The 26464-nt window shown below is 39.3% G+C and overlaps 3 protein-coding genes across 3 annotated transcripts in view; 2 read left to right on the forward strand and 1 right to left on the reverse strand.

The window, feature by feature from the left end:
• Positions 1-10770, forward strand: kif15 (kinesin family member 15). The gene is made up of 35 exons (XM_088432894.1): positions 1-128; positions 356-386; positions 964-1150; positions 1255-1331; positions 1930-1967; positions 2044-2135; positions 2216-2392; positions 2467-2676; positions 3329-3454; positions 3601-3723; positions 3818-3968; positions 4064-4155; positions 4308-4517; positions 4609-4786; positions 4854-4995; positions 5462-5603; positions 5725-5892; positions 5963-6091; positions 6218-6323; positions 6397-6562; positions 6632-6782; positions 6875-6960; positions 7035-7113; positions 7213-7299; positions 7382-7486; positions 7956-8078; positions 8147-8293; positions 8396-8488; positions 8571-8735; positions 9538-9632; positions 9708-9774; positions 9996-10033; positions 10140-10272; positions 10373-10504; positions 10574-10770. Exons 1-35 carry the CDS (start codon positions 110-112, stop codon positions 10634-10636), a joined length of 4128 nt encoding a protein of 1375 aa, XP_088289020.1. The 5' UTR covers positions 1-109; the 3' UTR covers positions 10637-10770.
• Positions 10502-15424, reverse strand: rd3l (RD3 like). Its single transcript, XM_088432897.1, has 3 exons — positions 15123-15424; positions 13666-13986; positions 10502-13245 (listed from the first exon to the last, which is right to left on the reverse strand). The coding sequence occupies exons 2-3, from the start codon at positions 13971-13973 to the stop codon at positions 12876-12878; spliced, it is 678 nt and encodes a 225-aa protein (XP_088289023.1). The 5' UTR covers positions 13974-13986; positions 15123-15424; the 3' UTR covers positions 10502-12875.
• tdrd9 (tudor domain containing 9) overlaps positions 10988-26464 on the forward strand; it is a 16974-nt gene continuing 1497 nt past the window's right edge. The window contains exons 1-32 of the mRNA XM_088432895.1: positions 10988-11291; positions 15893-15969; positions 16078-16136; positions 16358-16579; positions 17060-17182; positions 17282-17362; positions 17428-17592; positions 17677-17780; positions 17860-17979; positions 18092-18176; positions 18244-18301; positions 18424-18528; positions 18598-18695; positions 18763-18894; positions 19539-19701; positions 19809-19872; positions 20252-20315; positions 20426-20470; positions 20649-20702; positions 21055-21171; positions 21584-21691; positions 22196-22296; positions 22389-22559; positions 22737-22848; positions 22921-23136; positions 23216-23305; positions 23388-23642; positions 24276-24443; positions 24643-24713; positions 24792-24901; positions 25435-25531; positions 26144-26282. Of these exons, the coding sequence (XP_088289021.1) occupies positions 11164-11291; positions 15893-15969; positions 16078-16136; positions 16358-16579; positions 17060-17182; positions 17282-17362; positions 17428-17592; positions 17677-17780; positions 17860-17979; positions 18092-18176; positions 18244-18301; positions 18424-18528; positions 18598-18695; positions 18763-18894; positions 19539-19701; positions 19809-19872; positions 20252-20315; positions 20426-20470; positions 20649-20702; positions 21055-21171; positions 21584-21691; positions 22196-22296; positions 22389-22559; positions 22737-22848; positions 22921-23136; positions 23216-23305; positions 23388-23642; positions 24276-24443; positions 24643-24713; positions 24792-24901; positions 25435-25531; positions 26144-26282 (3702 nt within the window). The 5' untranslated portion in view covers positions 10988-11163. The remainder of the gene's footprint in view (positions 11292-15892; positions 15970-16077; positions 16137-16357; positions 16580-17059; positions 17183-17281; positions 17363-17427; positions 17593-17676; positions 17781-17859; positions 17980-18091; positions 18177-18243; positions 18302-18423; positions 18529-18597; positions 18696-18762; positions 18895-19538; positions 19702-19808; positions 19873-20251; positions 20316-20425; positions 20471-20648; positions 20703-21054; positions 21172-21583; positions 21692-22195; positions 22297-22388; positions 22560-22736; positions 22849-22920; positions 23137-23215; positions 23306-23387; positions 23643-24275; positions 24444-24642; positions 24714-24791; positions 24902-25434; positions 25532-26143; positions 26283-26464) is intronic.

Here is a 26464-nt window from a genome sequence, read left to right on the forward strand (position 1 = left end):
GAGTTGCCCGCCAAATTTGCTTGTAAACAAAGTCAGCTTCCTTTTAGTCCGACCTGCAATGAGGAATTTGGATTATTCTACATAAATAACGAACTGAACTCCGTTAACAATGAATTTCATTGGAAAAGGTAATAAACAAATTGATTGGTCTCATATTAGCTACATTAGCGATGTTGGTTAAATATATAATCCGAGTGATTTTACTTTTAAATGCATCTGCGATTTATTAGCGGATATAAAATCGAAGTTGTTACACTTCCAGTGGTAGCAATCCTACATTGCTTGTAGGATATGCGCGAACTTGTTAACTTTTTGTTCTGATTTGCATGAACAGTCCCTGTGCTTTTCTTTCCAGGAGGTGGCGATTCCAGCCAGTATGCTGGCAGGTAATGAATCTCACAAAACAACATTAAACATAAGCCCTTGCAGTGTTTTTCTTTTCTTTTTTCCTTGAAGTGGGTCTGTCCCACCTGCGCTCCAGAGCCGCAACCGCCGGGCAAACCAGATTGGTGATGCAAATAAACATTTTCTTGACGCCTAAAGCTACATTTTATATCACTTTTCTGTTAAATCCCAACAACTCACCGTGCAGACCAGATCAAATTCGATTCGATTAATTCCGAAAGAAAGCCCTCACTACTCTCATAATGATTCTAATAATAGAAATAGAACATCAACTATTCGATATTTAAATACACCTCACGTTTTTCTCAGTTACAGTCAACTCAATCATGTTTAATTTCACCCACATATTCGATAGACATAAAAACCACACACGATTCTAACCCCAATCACTCATTACAGTTTACTAAATGGAATAAAAAAACAGGTTACAAAGTTGTCAAGTAAGTACCATGCTAATGTACAAATTAACACATAAACACAAAACACCACACATTTACCAAAAAAGGATCCTACAAGAGGCACCTGCACCCATATCACTGTTACAATGTGGTCTTCCAGCAGTGACAGCGATTCAATCAAAGTTTTTGTTCGAGTACGACCTCTGACCAAGGGCACCGGACTAACCACAGATGGAGATCAGAACTTGTGTCTCAAAGTCACATCACTGAACACAATACGTCTGCTTTCCAAACCGGAGCCACGGACCTTCACCTATGATCATGTTGCTGACATGGACACGTCACAGGTTTGGGAGAAAATTTGTTATGTTAAGGATAAGCGGATAAGGTAATGGATGAATGGATACTATCTCCATACTGGATTTGTTTGTCCTGTGTTATTCTTCAACAGGACTCTGTGTTTTCCACTGTGGCCAAGAATATTGTGGAGTCTTGTATGAATGGATATAATGGAACCATATTTGCCTAGTAAGTTCATGAAATTTTCAGTAGTATATGTACAATACAATGTTTTTGATAACTTGATAACCCATGTTTAAAGAAGACTTTTTTTTGCTGGATATGCCTTACAGTACATGGCTTACAGTATCATATATTTATTCCAGCAAAGCTGTTATTTGTACACAAGCCATCAAAATGGACATTATCCATTATACTTCCCTTAAAGTGACAATATGTAAGATTTAGACAACTTTTCATGAAAAATGAATCAATTAAATGGTTTTAAATTTTAAATACTTATATACTATACTTATACTTTTATTATACGAATAAAGTGTTCTTAACGGTCAACAGTATGTTTTAAATATTAAATCATGGGACTAGTTATCATTAAATTACATGTATATTACATGGGGGGGTGGCACTCCTCGGGAGGTTGCCATGTCTGTTAAAGCTACAGACAGCCGGAGGAGCAGTGTGTATTGCTGCATTTAACGTAATGCCTCTAAAACTCCCATGGGCGCATGCAAAAAAAAATACACATATGTACTCCCTTTAATGTATTACTGTATAAGCTGAAACCAATTGGCTGGCTTGCTCATGAGCTATTCTGTTTCTACTGCAGCGGCCAAACAGGATCAGGAAAAACATTCACAATGCTAGGTGAGGATTCTTGTGAAATTCAATGTACTTTTGGTATTGTGCAAATAGTAATAAAGCCTTCTTATTCCACTGCTAGGACCTTCTGAGTTGGACAACTTTACAGATGAATTGCGGGGTGTTATTCCTCGCAGTTTTGAGTATCTGTTCTTTCTCATCAACAGAGAAGCGGTAAGGTTAAACATTGGCATTTTACCACCATGAACATCAAATGTTTTATTACATGCAGTTTCTATCTTTTTCCTTTTCAGTCTCAGTCCAAAACTTTTCTCTGTAAATGTTCATTCATCGAGATTTACAATGAACAAATCTTTGACCTCCTGGACACAGCCTCAGCCAGCCTATTTGTCAGAGAGAACATCAAGAAGGGTGTATTTGTGGAGGGGGCAGTGGAGAAGTTTGTCAGCTCTGCTGCTGAAGCGTACCAGGTAGGAGTTTGTAAACCAATTATTGCAAACTTTATAATTCTTTTATGTGTAAGGCTAACATCTGTGACTTGTAGGTGTTGTCTCGTGGATGGCGTAATCGCAGAGTGGCCTCCACCTCCATGAACCGTGAATCATCCAGATCTCATGCTGTGTTCACCATGACTCTGGAGTCCAAGGAGTCCATCAATGAGGTGGTGAACATTCGAATGTCCCAGCTCAACTTGGTTGATCTGGCTGGCTCAGAGAGGCAGAGAGACACACACACTGAAGGCTCCAGGCTCAAGGTGACGATTCATGCTTAAATTGCTCCTCCATTTTTGTGCCACAGACTTTTTTTTTCACATAAAACAGCATTTTGATGAACAGGCATCCAAAAAAAGATGGGTAATTATTAAAAATAGGGGTGTCAGATTAACAGATTAATTGCAATCAATTAATTATTAGTCATAGTTAAATTGTTGTTATTTTTAATCACATTGTATATTGATTGGACCCATTTTCTTGCATCTGGCTTTTTGTGCTTGAGTTGTTGGGGTTTGAGAAAACAAAGTTCAATCACTCTGAAGTTTGTACTGATAGGCCGTTGGTGGCAGTGCAGAAGGAATATGTGAAAATGGAAGTGCATGTGAGAGTGACTCAAAGAAAAAATGTCTTTAAAAAATGTCCCGAGTCATATGCACTCTTTGACAGAAGCAGCTCAAGTTTAGCTTACAATATAAAAGCAAAGCACCCATCTGCGAGTACATCCAACGCTACTTTATAATTATTTGGCAGTTGTCTCAAGAAAACGGCGCCATTCCACCTTATGTTTGAAACTCAACTTCTTTCACATACTGATGTGCATTGCAGTATCAAATGGCCATGTCCCAGAGATGGGGGACCCTTCCTAACCGAATGCTACTTTGTGCTTTGCTTCTTTTACTGTGTTTCCATTAGGAAGCCAGCAGCATCAATCGCTCCCTCATGTGCCTTGGTCAGGTGATCATGGCTTTGGTCGACGTGTCCAATGGGAAGAACCGCCACATTTGCTATAGGGATTCTAAACTAACCTTCCTGTTACGGGTGAGTTGCAAAATACAGTAAAGGACCAATTATTGTGAAAATCAAATTTTGGGAGCTTGATTTATGACAGAATTATTTTGCTACGTCTTAATCCAACTGACCTCCTCGTGACATTACATAGTGTTGAAGACTCTCTGACATTTTAGGATTCACTTGGAGGAAATGCAAAGACTTATGTCATAGCCAATGTTCACCCTGGATCTAAATGTTTTGGTGAAACATTATCAACGTTACAATTTGCCCAGAGAGCCAAGCTGATCAAGAACAAGGTACAGTATTGCCCTTGTCAAAAAATAGAATGTTCTGTCAGGTCAGATCATCGTGTTTTAAGACCTTTAAAGTATTTGATTGTTGTTTTTACAGGCCATTGTCAATGAAGACACACAAGGAAATGTGAGACAGCTGCAGGCTGAGGTGAAGAAGCTGAAGGAGCAGCTTATGCAGGCTCTCTCATCTCAGCAAGTGGATCATGGAAAAGATGTACTATTAGGAGGACCAGGGCTCTGCATCTCAAGTAATTATCACGACACACCTACCTGTAATGCAGTTCATAATGTTCCTTTTTTCTTCACAGTTTTGTCAAACTATAAAATGTTTCTATCTCACCAGAGCTGTCTAGGCATGGCGAGCATGGCTCCTTGTACAAAGCCAAGTTTATGGCTGCGGTTCGTTTGTGGAAAAAACGAGAGGAAGAAAAGAAGGTGTGGTACATTGTCTGTTTTTAATTGTAGTGTTGTCCAAGAGATATTCTTTTAACATCGGAAGAAAAAACAAAAAAACTTTTCATGAAGCTTTTTAATGGGGTTATCGACAATGGAAGGGATTTAATGTATTTGTGTAACTGTGGACACAGGCTCTGCTTAAGAAGATATCTCAGCTGGAGCAGGCTTGGACTCAGAAAGACAAGTTCATCCACTCAAGTCGCCTGATCATCAAGTTCCGAGAAGATCATATTGATCGCTTAGAGAAAAAACTCAAGGCAGAATGTGGCACAAATGCAGACGAGCAGTCGCAAGCTCTAATCGACCAGCTCAAAGAAGAAATTAGTATTTTACGAGACCAGGTAGACCTTTTTTCTCTAACCTAACAACTGCAGGACACTCCATATTACGCATTGTCCAAACTAAATTCCTCTGTAAATTTTTACCTGCAAGATTGAACATCACCCCAAGATGACTCGCTATGCAGCAGAGAACTACAGCCTCAGAGAGGACAATCGTCACCTTCGCTCCCTTGACTCAGTGATAAAAGCTGAAGAGGAAGCAGCACAGGTTGCTCAAAAACTGGAAGAAGACTTCGAGAGGGCCATGGAGGCAGAGAAGAACGCAGAAAGTAAGCTGTAAATATTGATCAGACCCAATTTCTGAATGTTTCTGACAAATCTCTTGCTGCTTCACAGCCCCAGCTGGTGCTCCAAGCTCCTCAGTTACAGATGCTCTTGCTGCCTCAGCAATGGAGAAGCTAAAAGCTCAGCTGCTTCAGAAACAGTCGGACCTCGCAGCGGTTCTTCAGGCCTTTGAGGAGTACAAAGAAATCACTAAGTAAGACAGCAATTTTATTAGTAAAAACTAGTACTGTATGTGGTAGGGATGTCCCGATCCTGATCACGTGCTTGGACATACTCTCACACTCTGGAGCGAAAAGCCTTTTCAATTTTTTGTTTTTATATTTTTTAGTGGTAAAACAACCAAATAATCGAGGTAGACATTGCCAAAAGAAAAAAAAAATATAAATATCTATGCAACATTATAACTCAGCCGTAAACAATGGAAGTAAGCACAGCCAGGGGAGGAACTTTTTGGTAGTTGTCATGTGACACTAGCACTATGACAATGTCTGTCATAGAAATATTTTAATGTAGAAAGCAACAACAGTGCAATGGTGATTTTTTTTTTTTTTTTTTGCATGGCCGAAAAGAGAGTTTTCTTTAACACAACTAATTTAATAACTAATTTAATAACTTCTTTGATTAATGACGTAACCGTGGATTTTGTGTGTGTTTGTAAGAAAGCAAATGTCTCAGTTGGAGTCGGACAAACGATACCTCGACAAGTCCAACAGGCATTTGGAGAACATCTTGGAAGCTACAAATGCCTACAAAAAGCAAGAGGTTTCTGAACTGAACAGGATTCATGTTGAAACTCTGAAGGTGAGGTTTGGATCCTTCAAGTACACATTTGTCAGCATCATTTTATAGAAGACCAACACAAATTCTGGCACTGTGATTTATTTTGTGTACTACTGCTAAGTATTCCTTCTTCAAATATCAGATCCTCACTACCCCCACCAAAGCATGCCACTTGCGCTCCCATGCTGTACCATTGTCCAGCCCAGAACATTTGAACGGTAGTATCAACCATCTAGAAGACATTTTGGCTGAGACTTCCCCTTCAGATACAACTGAGATGGCCCTGACTGAAGAACTGCGACAAGTGCAAGTAATTAAAATGCTTGTGGGGAGTAGAATGTCTATTGTGAGATTTGCTATATGATTTTGAGTGTTCTCAGGAGCAAATGAGCCAAGTTCGGGCTCAACTGGGCGAGGAGGAACTGAAGAACAGCAAGCTGTTGCAGCAAATTGCTAAATTAGAGGAGCAGGTCCACATCATGTCACAAGAGTCCGGACAAAAGGAGGAGGTGAAATATCTCTTGCTTTTCAAATATTCACAGTTTTGGTTACAATATTACTTAATCAATTTTACATTATTAGTATTTTTATTGGTCCTATCAGAATAATGACTTTCTTTGTCATTCCGGATACAGCAACTTTCCACTGAGCGCGCTAACAAGAACAGAGATCATCTCAAACTACAGGAGACAATCAATAGCCTGCAAGAGAAACATCAGCGTGAACAGGAAACCGCAGAAGGTGCCCTTTTCTGCAGAGTAATCAAAAAAATAAAATAAAACAGTGGATGAACGTTTCCTTTCCCCACCTCCAGTTCTGAGAGTTGAGATCAGAGATCTACGGCTGGTGCTGCAGTCGTCTGACAAGGAACTGGCCGTTGTGAAGGCGGAACTACGAGAGAAGAAAATTATGCAGCAGAGAGAGGCAAGCCAGCTCTCCAACAGTCTGATCAGCACGCAGCTCCAGCTTGAAAAAGTCCAGTAAGGAGCCATCAATGTTGTCTGTCACTGTTGGCCAAAAATATTGCTTGAGCAATGTTTTCATTTTAGACTGGATTGGGAGCAGCTTCTGGAGCAGCATCGCGCTCTGCAGGATAGTTTTGACCAGCTTCAAGCCGAGGCCAAGTTTGACGCCGATCATGCGAGCCAGCGGATGCAGGACAAGCAGCAGGAGATCAATGAACTGAGGGCTCATATTGCTGTCAGTCAACTTATTCACTTCAACCAAGTCTTCCTAAACTAAACAGTCAAATAACTCACATTATGATGTACTTTTATTTTTTTCTGCAAAAGGAGTTAAACACCTCTCTGGAAAAAGAGCAAGAACACACAAGCACCCTAACCTACCAGTTAAGAGAGAACAGAGAAAATACAACAAAGTAAGCTTTAGTTTTTATTTTGCTTTCACACGCTAGCTCTAGGAAGCTCAAAATGAATTATGTTATACTTTCAGAGAACTTAGTGAAACAGTGGAGGAGAATACACGGCTGAGTAAACAAGTCTCAGACATGACCCTGCAAATCCAACAGCAGGTCAGTCAACCGTTATTTTGTTGTGCCAGGAGCTAAAGGTATTTAGCTTTGAAGATATCAATATATTTTGCCTTTGATAACATTATTGTCAATTCACAGGTTTCCAAACTTGATCATCTCGAGCAAAATCTGTGTACTGCCAATCAAACCATAAAAGGCCTGGAGCAAAAGGTCGAACAGGACAAAGTAGGCCCCAGTGACTGATTGTCCTTTTCTACAACGTTCCAGCATATCTGCACCCTGTCTAAATCTCTTTTCGTTTCGTCAGGATGTCGTTCTAGATCTGATTAACCAAACCAGAGACGTCCGCAGTGAATTGAATCACAAGGAACAGGCCATCGCGCATCTGATGGGGGACATCAGCGACATCACTGTACTTATAAATTACATTCTCTTTCGCTGATACAACTATGAGCATTGTTTTCATGAAAGTTTAACGGGATAACAAATTTACACAATGTGCAAGGGGAGATCAAAATTCCCATTTAAGTTGTTTTCATGGCAGCAATGTAGACCAATCCAAATTTTATTTTGTCCATCTCTGAACCAGGTTTATACATATTAAAATAATCATTACAGTATGTATTTGCATTAAAAAACACACACACACACACACACACTTTTAGCGGAGGTAGTAAATATTAAAAAAGAATCAAGTATGATGCTAACTGCATCACCACATATTCGGACAGATTTTTGTTTTGATCCCACACCAGTGGAATTTACAGTCTGTACAGTATTTATTAAAAATAAATGACCATAACTATTAACATTTCCTTTCTCCTCTGCAGTTCACCATGCTGAAAATTTAAATTGACCGTGTTTTCCCAATACTTCTCCAGGCCAAGCACAATGCCGCCTGCTTGGAACAGAAAGTCATCAGAGAGCAAAATACCAAAATGCAAGCAGAAATCACAGGACTGAAAGAAACCTTAGAGAAGAGTCGTATTTCGAACAAAATAGAGGTAAGTGCGACCTTTTAACATCACTCCCGTCATGTCACATCAAAAAACATGCATGTGTTATATGTAAGGTTGAAGTACTGCAGGAAGAGATTGATTATGCCAACGAAGAGGTTGAACGACTTACAAAGATTTTCGATGACCACAACAACCTCCTTCAAGCTGCTCAAGAGCATGTCGCTCAGAAGGACATTGTGATCCAGAATCTCCAGCAGAAGGTAATTATCTTCATCAAGGAGAGAAGAATCCTCTTTTTTGTGACACCCATCACAACATTGAACACTCCTACTCCATTAAACGTACACACATTTTGTGCCCAGATGCAACAGCAGCATGAAGCCATGGAAAAAACAATTAGAAATGGCGCTCTCAACCACATTGAGCCAACTTGCACCCCTAAAGCCATTTCTAGGGTAACTCTGCTTGATTGGTCTCTACCAGTTTATGGCCTAATTGCTTTGTTGCATGTAACATGCCCTTTTTTGTTACTTCAAGACCCCATGCACTCCAGGAAGCTTCAACCGGGATCTGACCCAAGTCCTTGACAACCAGGAGCGAGAACTGGAGAATCGGCGCGCCTCCATGATGACCATGGAGATTCTCTTGGCAGAGCTCAATGCAGAGAGAGCTGCCAAGAATGAGGAGATTCGGCGGCTCAAAGTATGTACAGTCAAGCTGCAATAGTTAATCTATTATCAAATAGATAATTTTGTTCATTGAGTAATCGTCTTAGAGACCTTGTTTGATTTAAAATGATCAGTGAATATTCTCAGATTTCTGTGGTCCTACTTCAAAGCGGACTGATTAGCTTTGCTGAATCAGAATAAAACATTTGGAAGCATCATCTTTTAATTTGTTAACAGGGTTAGGGTTAGGGTGAAATTACAAAAAAAAGGCTTTAAGATACTTAATGTCCCCTACTATGAAGTTCTGTGAAAACTTAATATAATGTAAAGAGTCAGGTTACATGTAATATTACATGTTATATATTTAAAACAACCACTAGGCTTTGCCTTCAGGATGGCAGCTTATCTTAATTTTAACAAACAATGAAAACCCCAATATACAGTTGAACAATTAGCATCGGAATAAAACAGGTGGCTTTTGCTACTAACAGAAATAATTTTTAGACAAGTGGGGCGCGCATAACATATAGTAAAACATAGTAAAACATATAGTAAAAAAAATGGGGGCCTCGCTTTAAAACACTGATATTTGAAGACACAGGGTGGAGCAACACATGTAGGCAGGCTGTAACAAGCCACGGAAAGTTTAATTGAATTTTAATTTGTTTCAGTGGGGAAAGATAATTTGAGATAAAATGGGTTAGAGTTACCAGTGTGCTCACTTCACTACTTAAACCCGTATGACAAAGCACCGCTGAAGTGTTTTTTTTTATTTTTTTTATGAGTGCCTGCAAGTTTATTATATGTCCCTTCAAGAATGGTTTCTTCGTCCTCAGACGCAGCTGACTGAGAAAGAAGTGGTCCGCAAGGAGATTCAGGGCCTGCTTGATGAGTTTTATACCCACAAACCTGAGGGTAGAAATTCGAACAGGTAGAGCTGATTCAACTTCACAGCACATGCACCCAGTGCTGAGAGACATTAATGATCTTACTGTCCAACTTTCAGTGAGGAGCTCATTGAAGGCATCAAGCAGTCTGTTCTCAAAGAGCTGCAAGAGGAGCGAGAAGAAAAGGTTTGTGTTTTTGCCCCCCATGATTTGAAAATTTTCAAACGTTGATCATCATTATCATTTATTTATCCACACCATATCCAGAGAGATACCTGTAGGAGTACTCACCTCAGTAGTCACTAATAGTACATTATGCTTGTTACTATATATAAAAAAAACAAACACAGAACATGTAAAAGAAACACCATATGTTCTATCAGCACTTACTTGATTGTCTTGTGCAGGAAAGAGTGATGCAAATGCTGTCTGACACTCAAAAAAAGTAAGCCCCATACTCCGTGTTTAGTTTGACTGTTAATCTGTTTTTCTCTTTCTGTTCCTTTTATGTGTGCTCAAAATTTAACATGCTTATCCCCTCTCTTACTTAGAATGCAGGCCCAGGAATCCATGCTGGCCCAGTCTCAGACTTGTGTCCAGGAGCTGAACACAGAACTCAGAAATCGTTGTCTAGAAGTGAGAGAACTGAGCCAGAGGGTACAGGATGAGGACAAGCTCCTCAAGGTCAGAGCCCCACAATGATTTATGTATTTCTTTATCACAAAATGATATGAGTAAAACTTTGAACAACTGCTTTGATAAGTGAAAGTGACTCCTCTTCCAGGAGAATGAGGTTCTCCGTAAACAGAATATCCAACTCTCTGAGGAGAATGGAAAACTAGTTGGACACAAGAACCACAAACAGAGGATTGAATATTTGGTCAAGTTAAAAAAGGACAACACCAGACTGCAGGCGGTGAATATCATTTATGTCAAGACTTTCAAACATACAAGTTCCTAATATTTTTTTTGTGTCTTTTCCAAGGAAAACGAAAAGCTTCGATCGGAGATGAGCTTCATGCAAGACAACTCTGGACCTTTGCTGTGATGCTTCAAATTCTTATCGCTGTAAAATTTTTAGAAGAACAACCGTCTTTACTGTCATTTGACATCAATTATTGACTGACAGTAGCTTACCTTACATGGGCATTTTTTTTAAATAAAATTAAATTTTAAGTTTCAGCGTTATTCTTCCTATTTTTGAAATTAAACTATCATAAGCTATGCGACATACAGCATTAGATTTTTGAGAAATGAGAAATTGTTGCTCATGGTTGCTCAATTATGTGTTTTGTAAATACGTAATTAGTTCACGTTTCTGGCTTTCTACGTTACCTGTACTTTTAATTACGTTTTTATGAGCAAATATATTCATTCGGTTTTAATTGTGGTCGTTGAACTATTTAAATGACACGAAGAACGCTTCAAATCCACTTTTTAAAACAGGTAGCTAAATATTTATTTTAGGAAGCCTTTTTTGTTGTGAAGCAACCTCAATTAATTGGCGCCGCCCAATTCTCCCTTGAGAATTCAAACTCAGCTCAAACTACGACTGACTTATTAACGAGCTACACCATGGCGGACGCGTTCACGGCCGAGCAAATTTCGAAGTGGTTCACCTCCGGCTCCACATTTGCAAATATTAAGCTCACAGAAGAGGTCAACGATAAGAAATCGTCCGAGACGACGTCGAAAGACACGAGGTAGGCTCATTTTTAACCATCGAAAAGTTCAACACGATAATTAGCTTGTTTGGCAATTACCCGCACGTGCACTAGCCTCGATTTATCGTTATACCGAGATATCGTCGGAGACGTAGGAAATGAGAAAAAATGTATTTCCTGCCGAGTACTGATGACATATTAAAATATTTACAAGGCTACATGAATGTTCTTGGCAAATATTGGATTTTATTTAATATTCTAGTCTTACCTACATTTCGGCCCGCGAAAATCGCATGCAATTGGCTTCTATTGAAATGCATTGGACCAAAGAAAATCTTCCATAAACCTTCCTTATCGTTGGCTTCCTTAACGTAAGTTTCAAAGTATTTTTTCATCAAATATGAAAAAAATGGAACCAAATTGACGAATATTTAATTTCAAGGGACATTGTGATCTAAAACTAGTTGAACTTTATCTTGATATCCTCATTTTTATGACATACTGGATTTGTGTGTACGTGTATATATGTGCGGATTTCTCTACCATGATCAAAATTTAAAGAAATTAGAAATATGCCAATTGGTGTGCGGTGAACCAATGTAAGTCGTTCCAGAATTCCATTTTTAGGCCTACCCATGACATTTTATATACTCTGCATCCAAAATACTAAAACTTTGTGTTTCTGAATAAATGTATTTGTCCTAAGACTGAAAAAAATGCCAGGAATTGGTTATAAAATACCAAGTAAGTCCCTCTAAATTGCCATTTTTCTATAAACAACATTTTTCAAATACTGTAAGTAATATTTAAGGACTGTTTTTCTACAGGCCTTTTTACCATAACTTTTTAGCATTGTAAAATAAGATGAATGCACTAAATCACATGATATGCTCGATTTTGTTATCGCCAAGCAGTTTTACGAAAGAATGTGTAGAGTATTATTTTTATAAGTCTCGGTTCTCACTCTACCTCAAGTAATCCTCTTATTCCGAGATAATGAGACACTTTTTTTTTTCTTTACATACTTGAGCTTGTCCTCTTGGTCAGTAGTAACAACTCGCCAAGCAGCTAGCTTCTACTGAGAGAAGCTTCCATTTGTCTAAGTTTGCAACTTTTTTACCTGCAACTTGGTTATTTGATTTGAAATGGCATCAAATATTAAATCATGTAATAACAAATGTATATTTTGTCTTTTAAATGAGGTAAGCAATTCTTTGATAGTTTATTATTTGTTATTGATGAATATCAAAGTAAAAGTTTGTCCATCAATTCTGGAATGATCCATTAAAGTGTCCCTTAACGAAAAATGAAATAAATGGACTTTCCCGGGATTTTTCCAAATTTGCCCCTCACCTGTAAACTGCATTTTCCTTTTCTCTTCTATGAAATGATCAGCAATCTTCTAATCTTTTTTTTCATTTGTTGACAATACATATTGTGTACAAAACACAAATGAACTAAAAATAGATATATGAATGCAATGAAAAAACATACATATACAAATGCACAGCAACCTGCACATAGGTGTTTGTTTTAGAGTTTATAGCCATTTTCACAAATTATGAATTTTGAATTGGTTATGTTGTGTATGTATATATATATTTTTTTAACCAATAAACAGATTCATTGAGAAGAGTGCCCTCCCTGTAAGTTACATGGCTCCGTTGGCCTCATTGGAACTGGATAGTAATATGGAAGTTCCCACTCCCTTTTTGCTCTAAGCCAACTGGCGAACCGCATGCTCCTGTCCACATATGCAGACACGGTCGGGATCTCCTCCCTCAGATTTTCATCATTACGGCTTGCTTTGACAACATGCTGTTCCAATGCGTTGCTGCTTGTCCAATACCCTGTTGTTGAGAGCTGATTGGGCTTCCCTGCCAGGCCGTGCTCTTCCCCGCATTTCTTTAGATCGACGTCTCTCAGCACCAGCTTGAAGACGGAGACTAGCTCCCATGGCATCACTTTGCTGGATGCAAGCACCTCACGAAACCTGTGCAATCACGAAACCAACAAGTAGTTACTGTAATTTGGAGTTGTTTCTGTCAGTCATACTTTTAGCTTATTACGATAGCTAATGACCTGTTAAATTTTTCATGCATCTGTTACAAATAGACGTGTGGGTCATCTTGGATAAATGTGCAATTTTCAACTGATCAATTCATATCTAATTGATCTTGAAAACACTGAATCTGTTCTCGTGATGCCTATAAGGCAATTCTTCACCTCATGTTCACATGACCTGATGGTATGACATTAACTCGCAGTGGCTTTGCTGGCAGCCTGCTCTGCTTTCCTCCCCTATTTGACTCATGCGCGCCTGGCCTGCTGTCAGGCTGCATTGTGATGGCGAAGCAGCTATCTGCTGCTGACAGCATGTTAATGTGAGGATGGCACGGTTACTGCAAAACACCTGGAGAGCGCTGCTGCAGCGTGGACAGGCGGGATGCCGGCGCACAGCCGTTCCAGTTTTTCTAGCTCTGATGTGGGGATGAGGGTCCTCCACCTGGGGCACCTCTGAAAACATGGCTGATCCAAAGTGCTGTGGGCAAGACTGTGCTCCAGCTCCAGCATCCTGGCAGCGCACCCGCGCTCCTCCACATGCCATAAAAGCTCTCGGATCAGTTTGTGGCCTGGTCGGTCCCCAGGGGGTCTCTCAGATGATTTTTCAGCCTGTGTGGATGTGTCATGGGACCATTTTGGCCAGCTGAAGAATGGCATAGCAAGGACAGCCCTGAAACATGAAAAAAAATAATAATATAAATTGGCCTGTAATGTGATTAGTAAAAACAATGTTTGACTATTTAGACATCAAGATTAAATAATTTGCAACTAATCATTTGCAATTTAACGAGTTGTACTTTTTTAAATAAGAGTAATCCTTTTAGTGTCATTGGTAAGCTTAATTGTCTAATTCCTCTATTTGGCCTCCTACCACTTGTTATTTTCTGAATTTTCCGAAGTCCTTTGTGAAAGCAGAATTATATTTTGTTCAAAATAAGACTTGCAAAAATCTGTTTTTACTTTGGAAATCAATGGCTAAAAGGTTTGGAAAGTACAACAATCTATCTTGACTGATATTGCTTAATATTTTTAAACATTAAACAATATACCAAATAAATCAGTGTCAAATTAATTGATTAATTAACAACTAATTTAAAAATGAATCACATTCAAAATAATCCTTAGTGGTAGCCCTATTAAACATCAATAACTGGTAATAGAAGAGAAATGGAGCAAACAACGGCTTTGTAATGCCCTTAAATGCAACACAAAATTGTATCAAATTATTTGATAGAACAATTGATTTATGGTTTCAAAAAGTGTTTTAATGACAGCCTTACTTCAAACTAGGACTGCAACTAATGATTTGTTTAATGATTGAGTAAGTTATTGAGTATTTGGTCGATTAATCAATGAATTAGATTATTGCAAAAATTAAAATTGTCAATGTAGGAAATACACAAACGTTAAGGTTCCGTTGGTTTGGTTCATAACCTGTCTGCAAATGGGCAAAAATGTTGATCATTGGTTTCCAAAGTATAACATTTTGATTAAATATGAACGTAATCAGTATGCTTTTGTGGAAAGCTATAGAAATATGAGAATTTTACTGTTGAGAAACTTAAATACGAAGGATTAGGACAATTTAAAGAATTATCTACTGTCATTTGATTCATAGATGATCAAATTATCAATTATTTTTATAATTGATTTTATTGCACCTCTAATTCAAACCTAACTTCAACACAGACAGCAGTCAAACTAAGCTTCAAATGCACACTTGTAACTTGAAAACTTAGGCTTGAGCTTTAAAGCAACTTTCTTTTCTCAAATATAAAATAAAAAGAACATTAGATCAATACTTACAAAACCTCACTTTTCACAAACAAGAGCTCTCTGGGGAAAAATAGCTCCGGAATCAGTCAACTCATCCTCTGGTTGTCCTTTAGAATCCAAGATTTTACGTTGCAGTATTTGCTTTGATTTTATTGTATTCTATTGTGTTGTAGTTATTCATTTTTTTTCCATCGTCAATGCCTGTTGCCCTGCAGTCTTCCAGGGGAGCTCATCAACGCTGTGGCTTGCGACTGCTGTCACCTCTTTTCTTCTCCGCTTGGTCAGCTGCTTTGTGCATACATCAGTGAGGATGGGAAGAGGGCGAATGTGTTGGGTGTGCATGTTGCGGTACCGTCAAGATTTGCGCCTCCCCTTGCTTGGGGCAAGTGAGGGTAAAGGCTCCCGCTCTTCTCGAAGTAAAGATGAGGGTACTTCAAATAAGAGAGAGCCTTAATTCAGAGAAGGCATAGACATGTGTTTAAAGTTGAACGAATATTAACCTGTGTAGTTAAATTGTTCTGTTAGGCACGAGTTAATCTGATTTTAACATTGCTTTGCCATAATGATGTAACAACTTTATTTTTGTCCCGCGTGGTCCCTCAGAAAACATAGTCCACCGATGACCGCAAAATGTGACCCATGTTTTCCCTTTTCATATGAATTGATTTGACTTTGCAAGATAGTGCGCATCTCCATTCATCTATCCATTTTCTACCTCTGTATTCTGGGGTCGGGTTGCGGGGGCAGCAGCTTGAGCAGGGAAGTCTTTAAAGATGATGTTCTCCAATGTTTTGTACCAGTCCAGTAAACGCTCCTGATAAAGACATTCTGAAAAGTGGAGGTAAGAAAAAAGAGCCTGGACATCACCCGCCACCAAGTGAGTATGAACATTCCTATACAGTTGTCAATACATAATTATCCAATGTAATATTTCTTTTTCATCAAAGGCAATAAACAGACATAACCTTAATTTCTGAATTCTTAGGAAGCTGCCCTTCCCACCTTGACAGCTGCAACTATCCCATTACCAAAAACAGACAAGAGGTAATATGTAGCAGTTTGCACAGATGTTCAGTTTGTGTCACCTTTTTCATGTTTTTGTCTTTTGGACTTTGCCATGTCTAAGTCTTAGCTTTATTACTGCTTTTTCCATACTGCTCTGGCATTTATAGAATAAGAACATTAATTTGCTTTGCAGTATGACTTAAAATTCAGCAAAATGAAGCCTTGTGTGTGTGGATGTCTGTGCTTGTGTGCCCTTCCAGCTGATTTCTCTCATAGAAAACAACTCGGTCGTGATTATTCGAGGAGCCACAGGCAGTGGCAAGACTACCCAGCTGCCACAGTACATTCTGGACTACTACAATGACAAAAATGCCCCTTGCAACATCGTAGTCACGCAACCACGCAAAATCGGTGCCACCAGTATTGCTCGATGGGTTGCCACTCAAAGAAAGTGTACCTGTGGTAGTCTCGTTGGATATCAGGTAAATAAACTCTTTTACTGGTTGCACTCATGCACCAATTTATTATTATTTTTTTGGTGGTGGTGGTGAGGGGGGTTACAAATCAGGGAGCCTGAGTGCCCATATTGGTCACAATTTTGAGCCCTGCCACTGAACAATGCTTTCTAAAGCCATTAATGTTGAATTTGTGCACTTCTAGAGAATGCATTTTGCTTCAAGGAGTTTTTCCTCCATTCCTTCATTTTTTGTTTCGTTCACATCATGCTTTCCTTGAATGGAAAACACTCTTCCAAAAAGTACTTTCCTGCAGCGGTGGCTTTGTCCTCAAGTCACTTAAATCAACTGCATGATATACAGATAGTGATTATTATATAATGTTTAAGTAAGCCGCAGGAATAATGTGGCATAAATTAAGAAAAAATGTGGCTACAGCCTCTCGCGAGGAAGTTGAATATACTGTAACCTGATTTATAAACAATGTGTGTGATTTATTTTTTATAGGTTGGACTTGAGAAGATGGCTACTGAACACACCCGCCTCATCTATATGACAACAGGAGTCCTGCTAGCAAAACTAGTGACAGCCAAGACCCTTACGGAATACTCTCATATTTTTATAGATGAGGTGAATACATTTCAACGAATGAAAAGTGAAATAATTGAAGTCTTTGAAAATGTATGTCCACTACATTACGTTTGGATAACTAAACAACTCTTGCTGAAGGTTCATGAGCGCAGTGAAGAGATGGACTTTATCTTGCTCATTGTGAGGAGACTTCTTAATACCAACTCTCGTTATGTGAAGGTAAGTAAGACCTGTGGAATTCTATACAGTTTGAGTTGTTCTTAACTGTAGCAATTTTGTCCCAGGTCATTCTCATGTCAGCCACCATCAACTGCAGACAATTTGCAGAATACTTCAGCACCCCTGTTCGTGGAAGGATGAGCCCAGCCTATGTGTTTGAGGTGGAGGGGGCACCTTATGGCATTGAAGACTTCTACCTGGATGATCTTCAGGACTTGTATCAATATAATGTACAACACATAGTGAATTTTTGCTGATGCTTTTTTTTTTTGGTCATGGCTTCCTATCATAGTTTTTATGCTCCTCTTTCTCAGCTGGATTCAGCAAGTTTAGATGAGCCATATGTCGCCACTGAGATGTACAACCTTGCTATCTGCCTCGTTGAGAACTTTGACAAAATGGAAGGCGAGAATAACAGGTGTAGATTTCCTCTTAGTATTGCAAACAGCATTTTGGTAACCTTGTATGCAGATTAGTTGGAGTTTGTGTGTTAACAGTGAGGAAGAGAAAGAAGGCAGCATGCGTTTCTCAGAGAGAGGCAGCGTCCTCGTCTTCCTCCCCGGCATATACGAGATAAGATATTTGCAGCAAGCTCTGTCCATGCTGGGCCACAAGAGGTCATTTCAGTCTATGTTCTACAAGTTAATCACTCGTTTTGAATGATTGTATGCAGCAAATCAAAGGTTCAAACATTTTTATGCTGATGCTTTGGTAACCTTGTCCCATTAGGCTGCAGGTTTTTGCCCTCCATTCGACTGTAACAATGGAGGAGCAATATGGTGTCTTCCTGGCGCCTGTGCCTGGATATAGGAAGGTAAAGTTGTTTTGTGATTCTTATTTCTTGTTATTTCATTTTTCTGATGTTGTTTTGACCTTTGCAGGTCATTCTTTCAACTAACATTGCAGAAAGTTCGGTGACTGTGCCCGATGTCAAATATGGTAGTTTATCTCTTTCTCCTTTTGTCTAATTCTCAAGATATGTATATGCTCCACCTCTTCTTTTTTTTTAATTTCTCTTAAATAAGACCGGTTTCAGTATCCTTTTCCCCCATTCTGTGCAGTGATTGATTTCTGCTTGGCCCGCCAGTTGGTTTGTGACAAAGAAACCAATTATCAATCTCTGCAGCTCACATGGGCATCAAAGACCAATTGCAACCAACGTCGGGGTATAGCACGAATATTAACTGTACATTAAAGTGCAGTATGTGATCACTTACTCTTATCTTCTTTACCAGGAAGGGCAGGTCGTGTTTCCAAGGGCTACTGTTACCGCCTTGTCAGCAAAGCCTTTTGGAGGAATGAAATCCCAGACTACATGATCCCTGAAATGCTAGTATGTACTTTGAATCGGTCACTGCACCTTCATAGGGTACATCTCAATGTGCTCGCTGTGCCCTCAGCTTGCCCCCCTGACCAGCATAATGCTGAAGGTGAAGCTGCTGGACATGGGAGATCCTCGGTCTCTCCTTTCAACAGCTCCCTCACCCCCCAACATCAAGGAGATTCTGAGGACGGTCCTACAACTGAAAGAGGTGGGTGCTACTAAATACTTTGCCATGAAATCACAGATTCAGCGGATGAGTGAGTTGTAAAAATTAGACCACAGAGGAATATTCATAACTTTATTGGTAAACATCTTTTTTGTCAAAATTAGGGTGACCTGACATCCCAGTTCTATACAGACAGTCTTGGTTTCTGAGCCATGTGTCCTGAGTCTGGATGGATTTCACAACCCCCGTTGTTTTGTCACACTTACAATTCAGGTTGCGTTCTAGCATTTAGGTTTTTTTTTTTTTTTTTTAACGTCATCAAGCTTATTGCTTATGTTTATGCCAAACACATGATTGTCGTAGAGATTCACCTGTTCATATCCTTATTTTACGTTCATATTTGTGGCAAACCAGAACCAGAATCACTTCTTTCGTCTGTCAAAGGATCACGTGTAATATAATCAAACCAAACACCATTTGAGCGTTTCTGGCAGCACTTTTCTGATGTGCTGCCATTACTACATTGCCCATTACTACAGAAGCAAAAAAATAAAATAAAAATATTCACAGTAAACAACATCGACTATTTGGTGCAAATGAACTACAACGCAATGCCGTATATCTGACAATATAGAAAACAGTCACTATCAAGGGTACTTGGGCCATTATTCTCTTTTCCTTTGCAGATGGGGGCTCTGTCTGCGAAACGGGATGGTAAACTTCATGACGAAGATGGTGAGCTGACGTTCCTGGGTCGAGTGCTGGCCCACTTACCTGTGGACATTTATCTTGGCAAGATGATTGTCCTGGGCCATGTCTTCGGATGTCTTGATGAGTGCCTCATCATAGGTCAGCCTGTCCACTTTATCGTTTTAGAGGCATCAGTTATCAGAATAACTTGTACTTTATGAAATACTTGTTACACAAACTGCAATAAGAGCCACTTCTATCTTCAGCTGCTTGCAATTCTATGAAGAGTTTCTTTGCCATACCTTCAATGCAGCAGCTTGCCGGTCACAGGTGAGTCATATCCAAAGACTGACTTATGTAGTCTTTACTACCCATATGTATGTTGGGAAATAAAAAAAAATAAAAAAAACTTCTCCCAAATGAATAGTTACATTTTGTAAAGACTCTCAAAATTATTCATTCAGTGTGACCATTTCCCATCACTCCTACAGCATGTTCATCTCTGGTCAAACTGCATATTTCCACCTTCACCAAAAGTGTCAACATGACAGGGTGACACTGACCGCCTTAATAAGATACCAGACTGTTCGATTTGTCACTTCACAGTCTATATGTTGAGTTAAATTTGATCTGGTTAACAATTGTTATGAGAGATTAAGCCCAAATCCTTCCTGAAAAGAATAATCTGTTTTCTGAATTGGCATTTTAGGAGCAAGCTGGCGTTTGCTCAAGGCAGTCAAAGTGATTCCATAGCCTTTGTCAACACTTTCAAGGTAATGCCCAGCCCAGGCCCAGGAAAAGAAATACATAAAATAAACATGTTCAGTCTTTTAAGGGATTTCCTCAGGTCTGATGTTTTCCTCCTTCTTTTCTTTATTGTTAGGCATGGCTCTCCTTCAAAAAGCAAGGACTGCTGAGAAACATGAAGGTGAATTAAACAACTGAATAGCCATTGACATTTTTGTTATTAACTGAAATCACCAATTTTCTTTATGTAACTACGCCACATTTGGCAAAGGATATTTCACATGCAGTGATAAAAAATGTGTTATTGACTATGCAGACTTTTAAAACCATTATTCTATCTTGTGTTTATTCTCTATCAGGATGAACTGGTCTGGGGAAAAGAAAACTTTATTCAGATTAAGCGGATTCGAGAGGTACGTTTAAGAATAAATAAAATGAAAAATGACTGGTCACATAGTTTTAAATAGCTTTAATAATGCTATCTCATTGTTTATCAAAAAAACGGTATTGCTGCAGCTTCATTCTTGTGGAAATGGTAGAAGAACATTCCTAGCTTTCATGCAGGCCATACAGAGGTTGAATTCCCAGTCAATGTCCCAATATCCAGCCACTGTTGGTTCCTTACAGATTTGTAAAAACTGATAAAGAACTCATACTTGATTTGTAAAAACTGATAACTCATACTTGGGCCTCTCTTTGTCAAGCTAGAAGGGCAATGCTAAGTCAAAGAAAACTTTCTCCCCTTATTACTATCTCCTTATCCAGGTTGCAGAGCTGTATCTAGATCTGAAAGAACGTTTGAAACAGTTCAACATGCATGTGCCAGAAAACACCCAATCCTCAGACTACACCATTATGCAGAAACAGAAATTCATTCTTCAGGTTTGTGTATAATTTAATCGAGTTTGCCCATATTCTTCCATGTGCATAAATGGTTAAGCAAATTCTCACATCAACATAGGAATTCCATCCCATTTATGCCTCTGTGCCTCACGCTTATCTCACGCTACAAAAACCAGCAAATCATATGGTGATAAAATGTTAGCGCCAGCCAACTTTTGTTCCCTGTTAACGTTTATATTTTCCAACATTCTGCTACTGATTTGAGGTTTTTTTTTTTTTTGCGGAGGGGGGGGGGCATCTAGTATTACAACTGCTGCAACGCAATACTGACTTGGATTTGAATTATGTTGCCTAAAATACATTTAAGTGAACATCTGAACATGAATGGGAGGTAATAGTCTTTAATATCTTATGTAAGGTGTTTCATTATTCATAGACATTTCTTATACAGGTGGTCATTGCTGGTGCCTACTACCCCAACTACTTTGTGCAGGGGGAGATTGATGAGGATCTGGCTTCCAGAGAGTTGAGTGGCTTGAACCCAAAAACGACAGTTATGGTATATGATCAAAATATTGCTTACTTACTGAGCAGAAGTGTATTTCCACAAGTAGGTTATGTGAAAACAGCTGGAGGAAATTAACCTTGAAATGAGTGAATTATTTGTGTCAGAAACTGGTAAGGAGAACTTCACATCACTTACACACACATCTGTCACTACATCCTGTCTTTTTAGTGATTTATTGCCACCTAAAGTAAATTTGTCTGCAATCCCATCAATACTGGAGCAAATAGTATAATCTGTTGGTATTCTAAATTTGACTTTGGATCGAACAGTTTGATTAAACGTGTCGAACTTGCTTGCTGGAATACACGTCAGGTCTTTTATGGAGCCTGATGTTTTGCTGTTGGGCCAATGAAGTGTTGTATCTTTTAAGGGTAACTGTTAAAATGTTACAGTAAATGGCTAAAAGATTTTGCATGTTACTTTATGATACAGCAAACTGATAAATTTCAAGTATGCTCCATGAACTAACTTAATACTATAACTTGTCATGCGCAGTTGAGAAACCTCCCACCCTACAGTTTTCTTTACTACAAGCAGCTGCTGTCTCTATTCCGCCAATGTGGACAGGTCAAAGCCATTTCTTTTGAGAGCTCCAGGTAGGTTTTTTTTTTTAAATTATTAGTATTATTTTAAACTAAATGTAGCAGAGTCAACACGTCACTCAATTTTATTTGTGTTTTGTGTGCAGAGCATATGTGGAATTCTATAAGACATCACAAAATTCTGGAACCTTGCCTGAGGTGTTGCTTGCCCTCCTCCTGGACCAGCACAAGCTTCCCCTGGAGCTTTCGGTCTACCCCATTGAGCTCATAGAAACTTGTGCTGGGAACAGACAAATAACTCACATGAAATATGCACGGTATAGATCTCTTCAAATGTTTCAAGTAATAAACTCTAGATTCTGTAGGTGTCTTGATAAAATCCTAGATTATTACACAAGTAATGCTTGTTATGCAGTTTTTCAAAAGCCCTTTTTATCTGCAAGTGACAGCACAGTAATACTGATGCTTTTCATCTGTGTGATGCTGGTGTGTAGGGTGAATGTTGACATACAAAGCCAAACAGTCCTTCCAGTTGGGTTGGTGAGCAGCACCCTTGACCCAGATAAACTGCCTCCCAACCTCGATTTTGTGGTCAAAGTCACAATGGTCTGCCTTCTGCCTCATGCTCATATTCCAACCCTTTTGGGCTGTCTCTATACATTGATGTGTTTTCTGCAGGTGGTAGATGTGGGACATTTCTGGGGGTTCCGGGCAGATGAAACCAGTTTGCAGAAGCAACACCAACTCACAAGAGATATCAACATGCGCAGCCTGCAACCTGTGACTGTGTCACTCTATCCCAACTTTTTTTGCTTGGCACCTTACGCTGAAGGAAACGACCAGAGCCTCTACTATCGAGCCAAGATCCTGCACATACGTGGAAACACAGTGGAGGTAGGTGTGGGTTACATTTGCTCATAATGTCTTGTTCATCAGAAACTACAGCGAAGCGAGGTATTATTTTGATCTGCAGGTGTTCTTCTTGGATTTTGGCAACACAGTGTCTGTCCAATGCAACAGCCTTAGGGAGCTCCCATGTGACCTCCAGTCTCACCCCTTCCAGGTACCATCAGTAACTTTCCACTCAACTCCTCAATTTCCAATTTGTCAATAAACAAAGACAAGTGCCATTCTCATCCTCTCAGGCTCAGGAGTTCCAAGTGGTTGGGATGCGTCCATCAGCAGAGTCCATCATATTTGGCAACCAGTGGAGCACTTGTGCTCGTCATCGATTTATGGCACTGGTGAAAGGCCACTCCATAATCGTGTCGCTCTATTCTGTTCTCCACGATGTGATGCGTGTGCAGCTGCTCATCGGTGATAACGCAAACAGAAGCATAGTGGACATCTTTGTGGAAGAAGGTCACGCCATCCATGCAGAAGAAAGCTTTGACTCCAAGGTAACTCGTCACTTAGAAGTCAACTCCTAGAAATCGCATCCTGCCGTCCATTCAATCGACAATAGTGTCATTCATTAATGTATGATAATACACACACGGAACAATTTGTTGTGCCTCCTGTCAAAGGCCTGCAATTGTCACAAACAAGTACCGGTAACTTGAAACTGACAAAGGCAATAAATAAACATTAGAAATCACCAAAACAACCAATTTTACTTAAAATTTCTTTTGGGGGTTGTTCTTTCATTTTGTCTCTATTATTTCTATTCAATACTCCTTTTGCAGCCACATCCATATTGGTTGTTTAATGTCCTGTGAACATTACACTGGTGGAATTAATTTGCAAACACTCACAGCTAGCAGGCCGGTTGGAGATGGTTGCCCATGCCCATTTTTTAACTAATATTCTGAGACTACTTTTTCATTTGCTTCTGTGGTACTGACCATGTCAACACACAGCACACTGGGTTCTTGTCACCTTTTAACAAGTTAAAGAGCTGCTGCGATGCATCAACAAGATTGGTCCTCATGTGTATTTTGACTTGGACTCTTGTATTCAATTGTAAATTCAATAGATTAAAAAAAAAAAAAAACTGTGTTTTTCTATCATAATGGGTCCTCTTTGCCCTGCAGCAAAACCATGAGGTGCTGATTTCTCTGTACAAAGACATCGAAACAGGCATGTGTGTTCCCAATGCCAGCAGCAGTTCCTGGAAAGATCGCAAAAAAGAAGAGAAGGAGATCATCGACTACCTCCTCTCCCATTTTGCAAAGAGCTCCACGTCATATTCTAGAAAAAAGGCAAGAGAAGATAAAGGGGGAACTAAACCCTAGATGTCAAAACTTTATTGTGTGACTCTCTCTTCATCTGCAGTTATTTACTACAGCTAAGACTTGCACCCAAAATCTCCATTCGCTATTCTTATTTACGTCAGCAAATGACTTTGACAACGGAACGAGTATATTAACACCAAGGTCTTTTAACTTATTCTGCCCACAGGTTCGTCTGCATGGACCCAGCAGTCCTTACAAAAGCCAATTCCACTGCTTGTACAATAACATGTACACAAAGTAAGTCTCTCATGCCCAGGGGAACAATTTAAGTCAAGAAGTCGTTGCCCTTACTAATGGGCTGTGTCTTGTACCCAGGTCTGTGTCTATAGATGGACATAGTATCAACGCTGTGGCTCTGAATGAAAATCCTCACTATAAGCACCAGAGAATGCTGGTTGCTGGCAGTGTGTTCATCAGTCCTTCAGGTGCCTTGGAACTACTAGATGCATGCCTCCAAATAAAGGGATCAGTTACTCCTAAATCAGTCTGTCATGAATATTAGTGTAATATCAGAGAAAACCAGTTGTGATTGTAAAATGATCCAATTTCACTTAATTGATCCAAAAACCTTTTGTTGACTACAAACACCAAATCAAGTTTGTTCATTTATTTCAAGTTGGGTGCACTAATGTGAAGACAGAATCAAACACTATTTCCACTTTGTGAATTCTTTTGGTGGTATGCCATGGTGCTATGATTTTTTTTGCTTTGTCTGATGTGAAACAATGCGCCTTGGCCCAATAAAGGATGGAAAACACCGTTCTCCTATCAAACCATTTGCTAGCCTGTATGTCAAATTTAACCCCTTAATAGCTGTTGATGAAATTATTTTCATACCTCAGTTTGCAAGGAATGTAAATCATGCCACCCTTTAAAATTCACAACATTGAAATGTTTTTTGCTTGAACATGTAGTAAACATTGCTTTGTCTTTGAAGTTATTTCAATGTGTGCTGCAGGGAACAACATTCTTCCAAAAGACACCTCCCTCTTGCCAGACATCCCTGGTCTACCCGCTATTGTTACCATGCTCTTCACCCCAATCATGGAGTTGCGGTCAGTTTCACATGAATGAACATAACCACTCCACTCCATTGCTTTCTGTAGCTTTAAAAGCATTTTTACAGATCATGACTTAAGTCATTGTTAGTCGCATTGTAAGTTATGTGCCACCATCTAGTGGTAAAGTAATAGAATTCCATCAGAATAGAGGTGCTTTAGAACAGGGGTGTCTAACTCATATTTATCGGGGGCCGCATTGTAGTTATAATTTTTTTCAGAGGGCCGGTATGATTGTGAAATCAAATCAATTTTAGGTGTGTTTGTCACACTTCTAACTAGTTTTGAAATAAGAGCCTGGTAAAAACTGTTCAAAAGAGATATTGGCAACACAAAATGCTTGTTATTTTTACCCCCAAATTCTTAAATGTTGAGGACAACTTGCAAATTTAGTATTTTAACCAGAAACTTGAAGTTTGATCAGGATTTCGCGGGCCACATAAATTGATCTTTCGGGCCGGATCTGGCCCCCGGGCCTTGAGTTTGACACCCGTGCTTTAGAACGTCAATTGTACAAATAGCCGCAAAATATTGGGACCACTAACTCTGAACTCACCACGGGAAAGAATTTATTGCACTAATTTTATGTTCTTTTAATTTTCTTTTTAGCACTAATGAAGAGAAGACTTGCTACACCGGCGCTCTCTGTGGTTTGGGTTGGAACGAAGAAACACAAAAAAGCATCTTACCTGACCATGACCTGGAATTAGTCTTCGATGTCAAATTTGATATTGGAGATGTGGCTGAGGTAATGGCAAAAGATTATTATGGAGTGAAATCCGTTTCAAAATCGGTATCCAAAAAAAAGGCTCAGTTTTAATTGTCACACACAGAATCAAGAGGTTTTTCCTCCTTTTATAGTTATAGTTATTAAAGTTGTCATGGATCCTCTGGGGATGGGGGAGCCTCATGTATGTATGTGCAGTGTGT

Source organism: Hippichthys cyanospilos, chromosome 14 (assembly GCF_059441005.1).
Source record: "Hippichthys cyanospilos isolate Australia breed blue-spotted pipefish chromosome 14, RoL_Hcya_1.0, whole genome shotgun sequence".
NCBI lineage: Eukaryota > Metazoa > Chordata > Actinopteri > Syngnathiformes > Syngnathidae > Hippichthys > Hippichthys cyanospilos.